Genomic DNA, 14,446 nt, shown 5'->3' on the forward strand with positions numbered 1-14,446 from the left:
CAATTCTTTTAATGAGAAATAAATTATTCTGTTAATTTGAATGTTGTATTAATTTGAAAAGTTACCGGAAGTGGCTATACATCGTCAAAAATTACATTAGCTGGAGGCAAAATGTCGCTCCGTATTTGTTCGTCTAAATACCTGTGGATCACCTGTTATCCCGGGTTCAGCTCATTGCCACTGAGGAAGCAAAGTATCAAAGGTTCGACTTGCGGACGGTGGCTGTCGCACACAGGTATCAGAACCTTAGCTAGTGGCTAAGTGGCTAACATTAGCCTGAACAGTGATTCTAATTTAAAGAACATCTTCCCATGGTGAAACAGTGCGTTTACCAACAGTCAAAAGTGTAGTTTATATTGTCGTAACAACTGTAAGAATTTGTAAATTAACTTGAATCAACAGGTCGAAGTCCAAATCGTCAAGTTAATCGCACACGCACTCTCGAAGTCGCCAGTAGCTCTTCCTGTTGGTTGCAATTTTTGTACGCTTTATTGCGAACGCCGAGTCTTACTCTGAGGTATTTGACAGTGATTGTCACGTTTTATGGACGTTACAAGTCATTGTGGAACTGTCCACAATCACCCCTGGGAAGGGTATCTTCTGAACACGTGACCTGTCTGCAGGTGCTCACCGGCGGCCATTGGAGGGCGTGAGAGTCCTGGACCTGACCCGGTAAGAACGCCTAACCCCGTTCTCTTCATCCTATGTCATTTAACTGCCAAGTGTTTACAGGGTCCTGGCTGGACCCTTTGCCACCATGATGCTGGGAGACCTGGGTGCCGAGGTCATCAAAGTGGAAAAACCAGGTTAGAGGCCCATGTTCTGATTTATGTCAGGTGTGTCCTATGTTGATTCTGCACAAATGCCTCCTGTGCTTTGATTCTTATCAATTGTTTCCCATGTTTTAATCCATAATTCTAATCCATATCAAGTGTTCTATGAGCTGATCCATGCCCAGTCTGTCCTCTGCATTTATCCAAATGGAATGAGTCCTGTGTTCTAATCCATAGGTACAGGTGATGACACCCGAGCGTGGGGTCCCCCCTTTGTTGGCCCGGAAAGCGTCTACTTCCTCAGCGTCAACCGCAATAAAAAAGTATAGACTTTTTATGCCATGAAATAAAACAGGATTGCTGCTATTTCAAGTAAAATGTTGCAGTCTTAATTGCAGAGTGTTGCAGTGGACCTCAAACATCCCAGAGGAGCAAAGCTCATCCAGGAGGTACCTTCATTTTTATTGTTAGTAATAAGCTAATTTGTTGACGTGCTCACTTGCATCCCTTGTGTCAGCTTGCAGGGGTGTGTGACGTGTTGATGGAGAACTTCCTGCCAGGCAAACTTGCTCTGATGGGTTTAGGATACGAGGAGCTCAGCAGACGCAACCCGGCGTTGATCTACTGCTCCATTTCAGGTGCCGCTGCCCTCTTGTGGCCAGCTTAGTGAATGGTGGAGTGATTTAATTGGCGTAATTGAGCTTAAAAATGCATTTTGCTTGGATGCCTACATCTAGCGCTGTGCCCACGCTATACGTGCGTCTGTCACAGAGCTTCACGTGAAGCACGGCACAAGTGTTGCCATACGAGACAAGCGACTTTCAGAGGTTAATCATTTTGGACGAGAAGCTTGTGTTGATGTCACATCTCGGGGTCGTTAAAAGCGCCATTACTGTCAACAGGCTGCTTCAAGCTGGCCTCAGCAGGAAGTGGCTTCCCCGGCAGAACCTCTGCGGTAGCGTTGTAATCCACAACAGCTGCTCCGAGTCTGACGGAAGCCAGCGTGCGAGCGTGGTCTCCTCATCCCTGTGTCCACTGTGGCGTGATTGGTCGTTACCAACGTGATCATGTTGGCATGGTTATGGCGAAGAACCAGCCCACGTTGAAGGAGCATTTGAAGTCAACATGCAAAGGGATCAAAACCTTATATTGTTGATTTAGTCTCCATGTGTTCGTCCACTAGATGGCATCAGTGTTTCCGCTGTTGGCCAACTCACCTTTGACCTCCACTTTTCTTTATGGACATGTTTTATTTAAAGGTATACAAAAGTGACATTTTAACAATGTTTTAACAATAATGTTCCCCCAGAGTTTATGAGCACCAAACGAGAAAAAAATCTATCATCTTCTCTGCTTCACGGTTGACAGATGAGGGGCTCACAATGCCGGCCATTTTTGACAATTTTGCACATATAACAATTACTTACTCATAATTGGTGAAAAGTAAACCAATTTGCACTGCAAAAGTAAAAAGGTTTATGAAGTTGTGTGTGTGTGTGTGTTCAGGTTATGGCCAAACGGGTCCTCAGAATCAGAGTCCAGGTTACGACTCCATTGCCTCCGCTGTGTCGGGCATGATGCACATCACCGGGACGGAGGTCAGACGCCAACAGCCCTGCATGTTAGCACATGGCTTCCCATGATGCCGTGTTTCTTTGCACAGGATGGCGAGCCCGTTCGCCCCGGTGTAGCTATGACGGACCTGGCGACTGGATTGTATGCGCATGGGGCCGTCATGGCAGCCCTTCTGCAGCGACACCATACGGGGAGGGGCGCTCACATCGACTGTGACCTACTGTCCTCTCAGGTAGCGTGCATGTGCGTGTGCACGTGATGAATTAATCCCAAAGAGTAGTTGGTGTGTAAATAGGCTGTTTAAATGTCGGAAGAATGTAAACACACTCATCAATATTTCCTGAACATCTCCCACTCGTTGAAACAAATCAAATGATTCTTTATCGTAAAAGCACAGGTGACGCCCACCCAGATGTTCTCCGTGTCTGAAACTCCCAGGGTGCGTGTGATTTGTGGTGTCAGGATGTGCAGTTTGTGTGACAGTGTTGCTTTTAAAAACATGTTTTATGTTTCTTTCTGAGACACCACACACTCACTTGGAGACAAAACTCTTTAAGGAGTGTGTGTGTCTATGCGCACTCATGTGCACTCTTTACCCACAATCCTCCTCCCCCGTTCATGTAGGAAGTGACGTCCACAGCCATGTTAACTTTTAAGCCATGAAGTCTGCCGAGCGTTCGATAACAAGCTCTGCCTTCGTGCTTTCTTTCACGGTGTTGACCTTCATCATCATGGCGCTCCCCACAGCAAAGTCTTCCCACAGACTTTGGGCGGCCGGTGTCTGATGTCAGAGTTGATTTAGCTGCTGATGGTGCTGTGGTGCATTTGTGCTGGTGAGTCAAAGTCGTGGTTCTTTCACATGTGGCGTTGCGTCCAGCCAACATGGCGAGCTGCTCGCACGACCCGGGCCTCTCCTTCCATGCAACCGCAGTCCTGAAACGCAGCCGAGTGTAAACAGAAACCAGATCGACAGTGCAGCCGTGCTCTTGTGTCAACATCCTTAAAATGTGACGAGCCGTTCATCTCCCTGGGATAACGCACTTACACTTCCTGTCAGCCAGCCTCAATGGAACCTTTCTCACTAAATTTCCCCTTCTTGATTCCCCAGGATTCTCTGTTTGAGTAGGGCAGGGCGGGATTGCTTCTGCGGAAGCAGAGTGAAGATTTCCTAGGGGGGTGATATCACAGAATGAGGCCGATACGTACCGACCCAAGTGGTTCTGACCCGCAGGTGTCGTGTCTCAGCCATGTTGCTGCCAACTTCTTGAACGGTGGGAAGAAGGCAAAGCGCTGGGGGACGGCCCACGAGAGTATCGTTCCCTACCAGGTGACCTCGCTATATTTGATCCAAAGCACCAAGGTGTGTCAACTTCTAGTTCTATGTTTGTGCGTGTATATGTGGCAGGGATTCAGAACCAAAGACGGACACGTGGTAATAGCAGCAGGAAATGACCAGCAGTTTGTGAAAGTGTGTCAGGTAAGTTCTATATAACTATACATATTACATATGACATAACTATATTATATTTACATTCAGTGTAAATGTCTCTAATTGTAAAGCACATTTATTTATTGCTAACAAACTGGCTAATGGGATGTCAGTCTCTATATAAATATATATTCTTCAATAAAGAAGATGTAGTCATCAACTCAGCTTGTTTAATTACCATTTATCCCGGTATAAGTCATTTTCTTATCATTGGAAGAATCTATATCGGTATGTAAAAAATATGGCCCAAACCTACTGATGTTGTACTTTAGGTTCTACAGCTTCCGGAGCTCACCCAGCGGCCAGAATACAAAACGAACAAGCTCAGAGTCCAAAACCGTCAAGGCCTTGTGCACACATTATCCCAGAGGTACAGCAATCTTTCAGGTAGATCTTCCCAAGATGTTGCCAATAACTTACATTATTCTCTTGTCAGATTTCTGCAAGAGACGACAGCTGATTGGCTGAGAAAGTTTGAGGGCTCAGGTGTTCCTGTCGGGCCAATCAACAGCATCCAGGAGGTCTTTTCTGACCCACAGGCGAGCGCACACACACACACACTTAGTACAAATTGGGGCATTTGAGGAGACACAGACACATTATATGTCCTTGTTGTGTCCTGTGTAGAACAATATCGGAAAAATGTAACTGTGTGTGTGCGAGCGTATCTATGTCTGTTCATCACACTGTCCCTCAACATGTAGTAAAAACCGCATTAGTCACTTTGCAGACTCCAATAACAGAGTGATCCTGCACAAGTGTGTGCAGAACAAAGCGACAGGACATATGGCATGCGTGCATGGCAGCGTGATGGAGAGAACGCCCGGGGTTAAACGCTGCAGTGTGAAAACAACATGCTAATGTTAGCATGTTAGTCACCAACATGTAACTGCAGAATGTTCCTGCGTGTTCCCAGGCTTGCAACAAGTTTTGAGTTCAATCATTTCTGGACAACAGCTCCTGCTGCCACCTGGCACGGCGCTGTCTTATAAAGGCTATGATTCAGTGTGTGTGTGTGTGTGTGTGTGTGTGTGTGTGTGTGTGTGTCAGACAAATCAGTTAGTCTGCCTCTTGAAACACCAACTTGTTTTTTTTTCATCCCTCTTGTTGGTCGAGACACACCTCGGAGTGGACCATGTGCCCTGAGTTCTGCTTCACAGCCTGAACAGCTGAGAGAAAAGTCATATGTGTGAGGAGTCTTGATACACGACTGAATATGTGCAAGAAAAAGTAGTTTTACAGTTTTGGGCGAGAACTGTCCTTATCTTCATCCAATTTAGAGGCTGTTTGGTTTTAATATTCAGTTTGAATGAGCTATTAATCATTGTCAACATGCGCTCCTCCAACATCGCTTGAGTCCAGCTCACCTTGGCTGACTGTATTTCACCCTGATAGAAAGGTACACACTAATCAGGTAAATATGCTTTACTGTCCTCAGGGTGGCGTTATGATGCACTTTTATATAGACTAACCATGTTAGAAAGTAGCTCGGTAACTTGTGCTAACCTTTGTTGACCATACATGCTTTTTGTGACTCGAAATGAAGCTTCGCTGTGTGCTGTGAAGCGTGTGTTTTGGTGGTAGCTCCGCTGCTGGCAGTCGAGATGTGGCCGCCCTGAAGCTCAAAGTCTGGAAGTCATTTGGCGAGCGCCGTTCTCTCTCTCGTCACTGTTGGCCACGGCGCTCTCGTTCTCCGCTTCCTGTCCGTCGCTTTCATCCGCCTCTTCGCGTCAGACATTTTCATTTTCCATTTCTTCAGCTTTGCATGTCGGACGGCGGTGTCTCATGCTGATTCCCATCAACCACTGGAAATCCTACGATACCTGTGCACCTCAGCTGTTGAGTGCTTACTTTATTTACACCCAGCTGATCCGCAACCTCAATTTGACTCAAGCGGCGGCGTGTCTTGAACATTTACACAAGCAAAGCTCACCTGCAGATACGCTTTTGCACAAGCTTGTTTCTCACTGGTCCACATTCACTTCATGTCTCTCTCTCTAGAGAGAGAGAGAGGTCAGCACAGCTTCTCACCTTTACGACTGCAGGCCCTCCATCCATGTAGCTGTCATGTCCTCTGGGCCTGAGCCCGGTTCTGCAGCAAATATGCAACTAAATATGGCTTTAATATCCTGACTACTGGAGGTGTGTGTGATTTATCCCAGCTGAAAGCTAAACAGCCTCTGAAGTGGATAGTGGATATAAATCAGCTGATGTCTGGCAGCCTTTCCACTCCGCTTTCACTTCAGCTAAACAAGCAAGCAAAGAATTTAACTTGCACCCCCAGAACTAGAACATCCGAGGTCTGGGCTTGTCCTCGGGGTCTTTCTGCCTGCTCTGCATCACTTCACTGCACTGACCCACAGAGAAAATCATGAATGCCTTGCTCAAGGGAACAAATGTCACCCCTTTTTGCCTTTTTTGGCTTTTGAACCTGTGATGAGCCCCAGCATATGTACCTTTGCTCAGCGTTGTATTTGAAATACAGTCTTTTGCTTCTCTTTCGGGCTGTTTGTCTCTTTGCTTGGACACGGCCGCTATAAATAAACTTTATTACTGTCTGGAAACTGTCAAATAAAGCTAAGTTGCAGTAAAATGTTGCTGCGGTGTCTTCCAGTGAGATTCTGGGTCGCAAGGACCTCACACCGTCTCCTGGAAGCGCAGCTCGACTCGACATCTTCCTTTTGAAGGTCACAGAGGTGGACCCTTCAGGATCCATCCAAGGTCAGGTTGGAGAGTTCACTGTGGTGTCACCAAGAGAATATGGTTGGAATCTCAGCTCTCAGTATTTCACATCATCTTTGCCACCAAGTCGTCTTACATCTTCATCATCTACTATCTTCTTCTGCTATGGCTCACCAACGTCAGAGTGGCTGTGACCAGTGCTTGGGACGATCCTGATCCTGATCTCCTCACAAGTCGCATCATTTCTATATGGTTCTCTTCACTCCGTGTTACTAAAAGAAAGACTCCTTGAGTACCGAAGTGGAACTCCTGCACTCATCTCGTGTCAGATGAACCTGCATTGAAGCGGCTTGTCCACCTGTCAGCACTCTGAGCGCTGTACAACCTGTTCCCTCTTTACAGTAATTGGTGTCCGTCCAAGCAGAGGCTGCTTGTTTCTAAAGACACTTGTACCTCAATTGTACCTCACAGAACAATGACACTGACGTGTTCATGGCTGTGCTGATATTGGAACCCTCAGATGAGTAATGAAGACATCATTGAGGCCAACATCTTCAGTCATATTTTTAGGAGCAGATTTAGCGAAGAGTGGTCCTCCTGGTTTTGCTCATGTATTCTGCTGAGGAGGAACCTGCTGTTGTTCTTAACATCCTGCAGAGCTTGACTCTCCTGCTCGACAACATCACACGCCACGGAGGTGAAAAGATGAAGTACTGTTGAAACAGCTGGACCTGCACACAGATAGCAGCGTCATGTTTGGACCCCTCAAGAGATGACATCATTCCAGGTTAGAATCATGTCAAAACACGAGAGGCTTACACGGTTTATCCTACTCCATCAGTTACTATGGCGATGCTTTCCTGGCGGAATCCAAAAACGAGGTCCCGGCGAGGCCACGCAAGTTAGGTGATGTGTGAGACTTTAGGTAATCAGAGAGGAAGGAGGATGTGATGTAAGCAGATAATCACCGGGTGGAAAGAACCTGTGGAACATATGAAGACGTGAGAGGGACGATTGATCATCCCCAGGTACGCTTCGACCAGCTGACACAACCGCATGGAAAAAACAATAAGGCTAACCACATAAAGAATATTCCAACATGTTGGCGATGTGCGCTGCCAGGGCGATGAGATGCTAACTGGTCATTAGCAGTAGATTACGATGGATGTGTGTTGGCTTAGAACGCATCCTCCAAGAACTTCTCACATCCAATTGTGGAAAACATCTGCTCATGGCTCTGTGATGGAACCCAAATAGATGAGATAAATATCAGCACGTGGCTTTGTCAAGCAGCACTGACCTTTGCGGACCTGCTGACCGGCTCATACAGAAGCACTGTGACAAATATTTGCGCAGGAGGAGTGAAAGGTGGAGAACTCGTCGACAATGTTGATTGGAACATTTGTTTTTCATGAAAAACTGCTTCAATGAGACATTTTTCCCCAGAAGGAAAACATCCTGCCATGAAACTTAGGCCTGATCACACAAGCAGACCCACTGTGTCAGTCCAAGCAAAATCTCAAGTGTTCTTATTGTGCTGGACCCAAAGAGAGTTCATGTTGACCTTCATGGTCACTTATCTGATTTCTAAAATAAAGTCAGTCTGCTTATTCTGCAACCCAGTAACCTGATGGAGATTTCCAAATCATGAAAACAAACTCAAAAGAACCTAAGAAGGCGGAAATAAATATCGGTTTGGTTGAAAGTTTGAATGTGATGGAATCAAACATGACACCAACATGAAACATCCTAGTTGGCTGACCTCAGACATCTCCACAGGCATTGAAAACGGCCACTTGACACAATCTCTTCTCCAGTTACGCATCATCAGTCATCTTGTTTGGGCTCGTGAGTGCTCAGCTCACCTGTGAAACCACCTGTGTACCGTCATGGAGTCAAACCCTCATCCTCCCGTGCTGAGCGCCACGCAGCGCTGCTGGTAGCTCAGGCAGGAATGCACATAATGAAATGAAAATGTGTCTGCATACTTTCCCATGGAAGACGCCGGAGGAGGGAGGAGGCTCCAATTAAAGGGTGACACTATAAACAGACGGCTGGTCATCGGGAATGGACTGAGTGGCAAACAAAAGCAGCGAGGAAGAAAGAGAGGAAAAATATGCGGCTGTTTGTATTTCACATGTTATTTTTGGATATTTGCAGCCGCTGAAAGGTGTTTTTATGTAACTGAAGTCCGCTAACGAGCTCAAATACCAAAATACAAAGACCACAGGACAAAGCAGAGTCTCTATTTTTGACTCATCTTGTGCTTGTTAAGCCGAATGCAAATGAGGCCACAAGGTGCCATCAAGGTCACGTGATGTGCCCCAAACCCAAACATCTCGTGGTGCAGAGGCCAAGTTCATGACATCACCAGGAAGAAGCCCCGCACTCATGCCTGTTGAGCTGGTTTTAGCATTTGCCTTACACCCCAAGGTGACCTTTTAATGTCAGCTTTGTATCCTCCATCGACTACTCAACAAGTGAGTTAGCGTGTTGATCCAACATCATCATGCGCCCGTATGATGATGGATTTCCAGGATTGGAAAGTTTTAACGAAAGATGAGTCGCTGGAACTCAGTGTAGCGCTGTCAAGTCTGGCTGCTTTCACAACATTAGTCAAATGAAGATGATGACAACTAGATATACGTTCCGGAGTCCAGCAAACATACACGCGGGAGGTCAGTTGGACTAAGTAGAACAGGAATTCAGTTTAAGTTCATCAAACTTGTTTTTCTTGAACATTCCCAGAAGACCTTCACAGCGATTCCCCTTAATTGCGCCACCGCAGATCTTCTATCACTGTGTGGATAACATTCCACTGAATGATTACACTTGGAAGGAAACCTAAAGCTTTCAAAAACGTGGTCGTATCCCTCCCCTCACCCTCCACTGTTCCACATCCGTAGGCCGCAACTTCTCAAACCACAAGAGGCTTCACTTTAAAATGAGCTCCTGTGTGCACATGATATATGTTCAGATGCAGCATGAGTCCTGATGGACATGTGACGGACCACCATCTGCTCAGAGGCCTCCCTGTTGCTTTGCTGCACGCTCCGATGTGGGATCTTCACGTCCCATGCATCAAGTTCCGTGGTTGGGTTGTCCACATTTTCCCTCGGATCCATAACGTTGGCTCACGAGCTTCCTGAAAAGGACATGTTTAGATACTTCTCACATATTTGTCCTCAGTTGCCTCCTTCCAACATTTTGGAATTGGATAATTGCTTTTTTGTGTTGTTAAGGAGCCTTATACATGAAAGAGGCGGGGTTTGTGTCACCCTTAAAAGAAGACAATGGAGCTCAACAATGTGGCTTGGCGAAGTGGTCAAAGTTCACGCTGGAGGTAAAGAAGAAGAAACAGGTGGGACCGGGCCCTACCGGACGTGGTGATGCGTCTTGGCTTCTCATACGGCAAAGTTTGAAGTAAACAGGCCTGATGAAGAGCATTATTCATGTGTGGAGACCCAGCTTTATGCAAGGCATCCATCCACAAGTCGGAGCTGCTTTGATAGTCGAGGTCAAAGCCAGAGCAGCAGGTTCAAGCAACCTCAGATCTTCTTCGTCGTCGCTGAGCACACACGTCCCCCTCCTCCTCGCCCCCCTTGCCTTGATGTTGCACTAACGTGATGTAACAAGCAAGCCTGGATGCTCCCGTGGGGGCTGCTTAGTCGACTTAATGGACTGCCACACTTAGCTTCAAAGGCTCCCAAGGGTGCGGGGGGTGGGGGTGTACAGAGGCGTGAAAAGAGACGAAGGTGAAGAAGTCATCATCTGAGTTGGCCTCGGTTGTGTCGCAGCGAGATGAGGTTTGAACGACTGTACGCATCATGTCAGTCTTTTCCAGCGGGGAGGGGTCACATGGGGCGTCATGGCTCTGGCAGGTTGTAGCTGCATCGCTTATTCAAGCCATGGTGGAAAAGTCATGCACGCCCACATACAGTAGGGGAAATAAATATTTGATCGACTCCTGATTTTGTAAGTTCAAGCCCTTAAGAATATGAATGTTCCAGAGACGGGATGTAAAAAAAATAACCAGAAAACCCCCAATAAACACAATTAAGCACACAAATTAGTCCTGTCACTTTTAGGAAAGTAATCCTGAACTCAACTGAGCTTAACGCAGCAAAAAAACCAAACCCCAGGAGTGTTGGCGTGTGGACAAGGCCTCATAGAAGAATGACAAGGGAGGAGGTGGATAATGACGTCAAGAGAGTTGGGAGTGCAGTAAGCGACAAAAGCATTCGTAACACACTGTAATGGATTGAGATATGGCAGTGCCCTCAAGGTCTCCCTGCTCAAGAAGACACATCTATCGGCCCATATGAACGTTTCACAAGCAACACCTGATAAATAAAGGCTTTGCTGAACCGTGATGTGGTCAGATGAGAGAAAAACTGAGCTCTTTGGCATCAACTCGACTCGCCGTGTTTGTAGGCAGAGGAATGGTGAATATGAGTCCAACAACACCATCCGTGCTGTCAAACGTGGAGGTGGAAACATTGTGCTTTGGGGCCGTGGTGAACACTGGTGACCGACTGCAAGAAATGGTGGACCTCTGTGCATGTCAACAAGGTTTTCTACTGGGAATTATTTACCCCAATCAAATACAAATTGCAAATGAAGTTCTGTGGAAGTTTAATCACCCCTTGTGATAGAAGTAATTCCCTCTTCATATTTATCTGTCATGCAGTCTGAAGAATTGGTCGTCATTCATCTCCTTGTCATCGAGCTAAGGATCTGTCACTCAAGCACCAATGATGTGCTTGTGATGCATGCGGCTGCATGCCAACCATACAGATGCTCGCTCCATTTGAAACAGCCTGGTGTGCACGAGTGAAGTAAGGATGAAAGTGGTGGAAAAGAAGAGATGGAGAGGGAGGAGAGCAGGAAGTCAGCGGGCATGCGGCCCAAAACCGCGACTCACCATAAATTGATGACCTCTGTTCACCGATGCCCGCATGCGTGGCACAGGTGTGAGACAGGAGCACCATTAGAAGATGAAGACTCATCTTTTTCACTTTGATCTTCCTGACTTTTTGACTGCAATTCTTTTTTGTTTGGATGACGAGCTGGAAAACCTCTTGAGTGGAACAAGAGTTGTGTGTGATGGCCATATGGATGTAATGATACCCTGCATAACAAGCAGATAGCATGGCACACACACATGCATGTAATCACCAGTGTGCACACACATCAAACACACACATGCACACACATACACACTCACACATTAGGATTCTGCAGGGAGGATCAAACCGGGGAACTTGTGAGTCAGTAGACAAAACCAAAATGATTGTGTGAGTTTCTCACACTGTCAAGATACATAAGTCCATTTAAATGGAGACTTTGTTCTATGACACGTTCTATCACCCTGAAGATGATTTCCGCCGCTTTTCAACCTCATCTGGACTGCATCTGGACAAGCTTTGGTACAATCTTCAATGCTTGTATTGTCCAACAGGGGGCGTCTATAACCTGATTTATGACCTATGCTCTGCCTCATCCCCCAAAGGATTCTATGATTTATTGCTATAAAGACCAGTCATACTGTTTGTCTGCAGGTGAAACACAATGGACTCATCCAGGAGATGAACCATCCCACTGCAGGACATATCGCTGTGCCTGGTGAGTACACACACACACACACACACACACACAGTTTGATGGATCTCAGCACCTTTCCACATCGAGGAAGCAGTTTGTCTACTCATCTGCCTTCCTGCTTCCTGTACAACGCAGCAAGAAGCTGTTCATAATCGACAGCGACAGCACATGATAAAACGTCTCATCACAAACTGGGCTTGAGCAAAGTCCAAGAGTCCTCCTGTGTGAGCTGCACGGCGCTTTAGCGTCAAGTGGCCGTGACGTTGGAGAGCACATAACATCGCAACACAAGAACAATTGAGTCCATCCTGAAGAGGGCACTAGAGGACATGAGCATGGCTACCTCTGGCCTTTCTTCCCGTGTTTTCCTGGCTGAGATGGAACAAAAATATGTAATGAGTTGAATGAACACAACGATTATGTTCAGTACTGCTCAATTATCTTCCCCTCTCACACACATAAACACACACACACACACACACACACACAGAGTTGAGCTCATTACTGCTGCACTTTATTGTTTTGTTTCCTTAAAAAACATTTTGTTCCCTGTAAATTCTGCAAGTTGTTTATATTTCCGCTTTCATTTGTCTTGCTGGAGAGGAAGCGGTGTCACAGGCAGTCAATGGGATGATGAAGAGGAAAAGGGAAAGAAGGTCGCTGCCGTCATCAGTGATCTTTAACCTGTCCTCTTACGTTGCGACTCCTGCGGATGTAAAATAACCTACTAAAATGTACCAGAGATAGACTTTATTTCGAAACAAACGTCAAACGTACTGTTGATGGCATGACTGTATGCTGGCATTTTCACAATCCATACACGCAGCATCCATCCAGATGTAGTACATTCTGTAATGGACATCAGGTGCAAGCCCAACAGAAATAATGACATCATGCTTTGTATTGCTTAGCAAGTGCACATGTCACATGATGTCATTCTGTTGTTGGTCAGGTCCGGCGGTCCGCTACAGCAGCTTCTCCACCTGCAAGCCGACGCCCCCTCCTGTGATTGGCCAGCACACGGTGCAGGTGCTGCGTGACGTTTTGGCCTACAATGATGACTTCATCACAGCTTTATTAGAGTCGGGGGCGGTGGCCCAGAACCGAGTGTGCTGATTGGTTCACCCCACTTTATAACACAGAATAAAATGTTATGTCCCGATCTCGTTGAAGCCTTTTCATCCACTTCCAGTTGACATTTTTTGTGGCTGGCGGGTTAGTGAGCTGCTACTTGAGCATCTGTCCGACAAATATTGTGCTTTGCCTTTTTGCAGCTGCTGAAATCCTATTGGATTTCATAATTGGGATGACTTTAGCAACTGTTCACTAACTTTTATCGTAGTGAGCCCATATGTTAATGCTAACCCTTGTTCTCCTAGCCAACAGGGCACTGGGCCCACCACTCGGACAAGCACGGCCTTGCAAGCGGGAAGCTGCGGTGGACGCCTCACCTTGTCCTTGCGGGGCGTCGAGTGGCCGGCTGGCTGCCTGAGCCATGACCCCAGCAAGTGTGTGAGAGAAATTCGGATGTACGTAAGTCATCAGCTCTTTAAATGTCCCTGACTGCCTGACATCTGGAGCGTGTGTGCAGGAACTGAAGGCTTTTGTGCGTCCTGATGCCGAACACAGACGCTCTGACATCAATGATACTTTTATTTTGAAGGCTTACAGCTGCAGCTGGAAACCCGCTCAGAGACTCACAAAAGCGAAATCCAAGTCTGACATGTTCTAAGTTGGAAAAAAAAAGGTTTCACTGATGATGTGACCTTTTTTATTTGAAACATTTGACATTAGGGCACCATTAATTTGATGTATATTATTTTAAATGCACAACTCAATAACGCTGCTTTGATCTTGGAGAGAATAAGCTGCGTGGTGCCAAGTAGAAGTGGTTGAGTCTCACACACACACACACACACACACACACACACTCACTATCCGGGACTCCCTCATATGACGTCCAGGGGGAGTTTCTCTGGAAAACACTTCCTGGCGTTGGCCGCAGGGATCTAGGCGGCGTGCAGCTGCAGCAGCTGGATTTCACATTAAAACACACCTCAATGCTGCCAATAAGAAGACGGGCTTCACCCTCTCACACACACACACACACACACACACACACACACCTGCTGTGTCCAGTCTGGACAGGATGTGTACTTCCCGTTGCCATGGCAGCCAGTTCTTGTTGTCACAGGAAATGAGATCCATCCAGCAGAGCCATTTTCAAATGTTGTGACTTTCTCATCAATCGTTAGTTGGCCATGTTTGCACACCTCGCTAGCTGCTAGTGTTCCATTGGAGGTCGTGCAGAAGCAGCAGCAGA

At 46.6% G+C, this 14,446-nt stretch overlaps 1 protein-coding gene across 6 annotated transcripts; it reads left to right on the top strand.

The window, feature by feature from the left end:
• The first annotated feature begins 68 nt into the window (after positions 1-68).
• Positions 69-13,589, top strand: LOC131109189 (succinate--hydroxymethylglutarate CoA-transferase-like). Of its 6 annotated transcripts, none has more exons than XR_009120684.1 (15): positions 69-235; positions 624-672; positions 733-806; positions 1,011-1,096; positions 1,172-1,222; positions 1,291-1,411; positions 2,280-2,371; positions 2,437-2,580; positions 3,580-3,675; positions 3,754-3,825; positions 4,110-4,207; positions 4,274-5,026; positions 6,452-7,306; positions 12,081-12,144; positions 13,076-13,156. XR_009120684.1 is itself a non-coding variant. In XM_058060904.1 (14 exons), exons 1-14 carry the CDS (start codon positions 112-114, stop codon positions 13,237-13,239), a joined length of 1,338 nt encoding a protein of 445 aa, XP_057916887.1. In that variant the 5' UTR covers positions 69-111; the 3' UTR covers positions 13,240-13,496. The 6 variants fall into 6 exon arrangements, 1 of the variants encoding a protein (XP_057916887.1); XR_009120686.1 differs by having other exon boundaries at positions 6,452-6,558; positions 13,076-13,150; XR_009120682.1 differs by having other exon boundaries at positions 4,274-7,306.
• The last annotated feature ends 857 nt before the right edge of the window (positions 13,590-14,446 follow it).

The sequence above is a fragment of the Doryrhamphus excisus genome, chromosome 21 (assembly GCF_030265055.1).
Source record: "Doryrhamphus excisus isolate RoL2022-K1 chromosome 21, RoL_Dexc_1.0, whole genome shotgun sequence".
In the NCBI taxonomy this organism is placed as follows: domain Eukaryota; kingdom Metazoa; phylum Chordata; class Actinopteri; order Syngnathiformes; family Syngnathidae; genus Doryrhamphus; species Doryrhamphus excisus.

What these genes read in the sequence shown, in the direction of transcription:
- LOC131109189 (XM_058060904.1), top strand. Translation starts at nt 112, where the DNA reads ATGTCGCTCCGTATTTGTTCGTCTAAATACCTGTGGATCACCTGTTAT. An exon ending in ACGGTGGCTGTCGCACACAG is followed by an intron (nt 236 to 623) that starts GTATCAGAACCT and finishes ACCTGTCTGCAG; the next exon opens with GTGCTCACCGGCGGCCATTG. An exon ending in AGAGTATCGTTCCCTACCAG is followed by an intron (nt 3,676 to 3,753) that starts GTGACCTCGCTA and finishes TATATGTGGCAG; the next exon opens with GGATTCAGAACCAAAGACGG.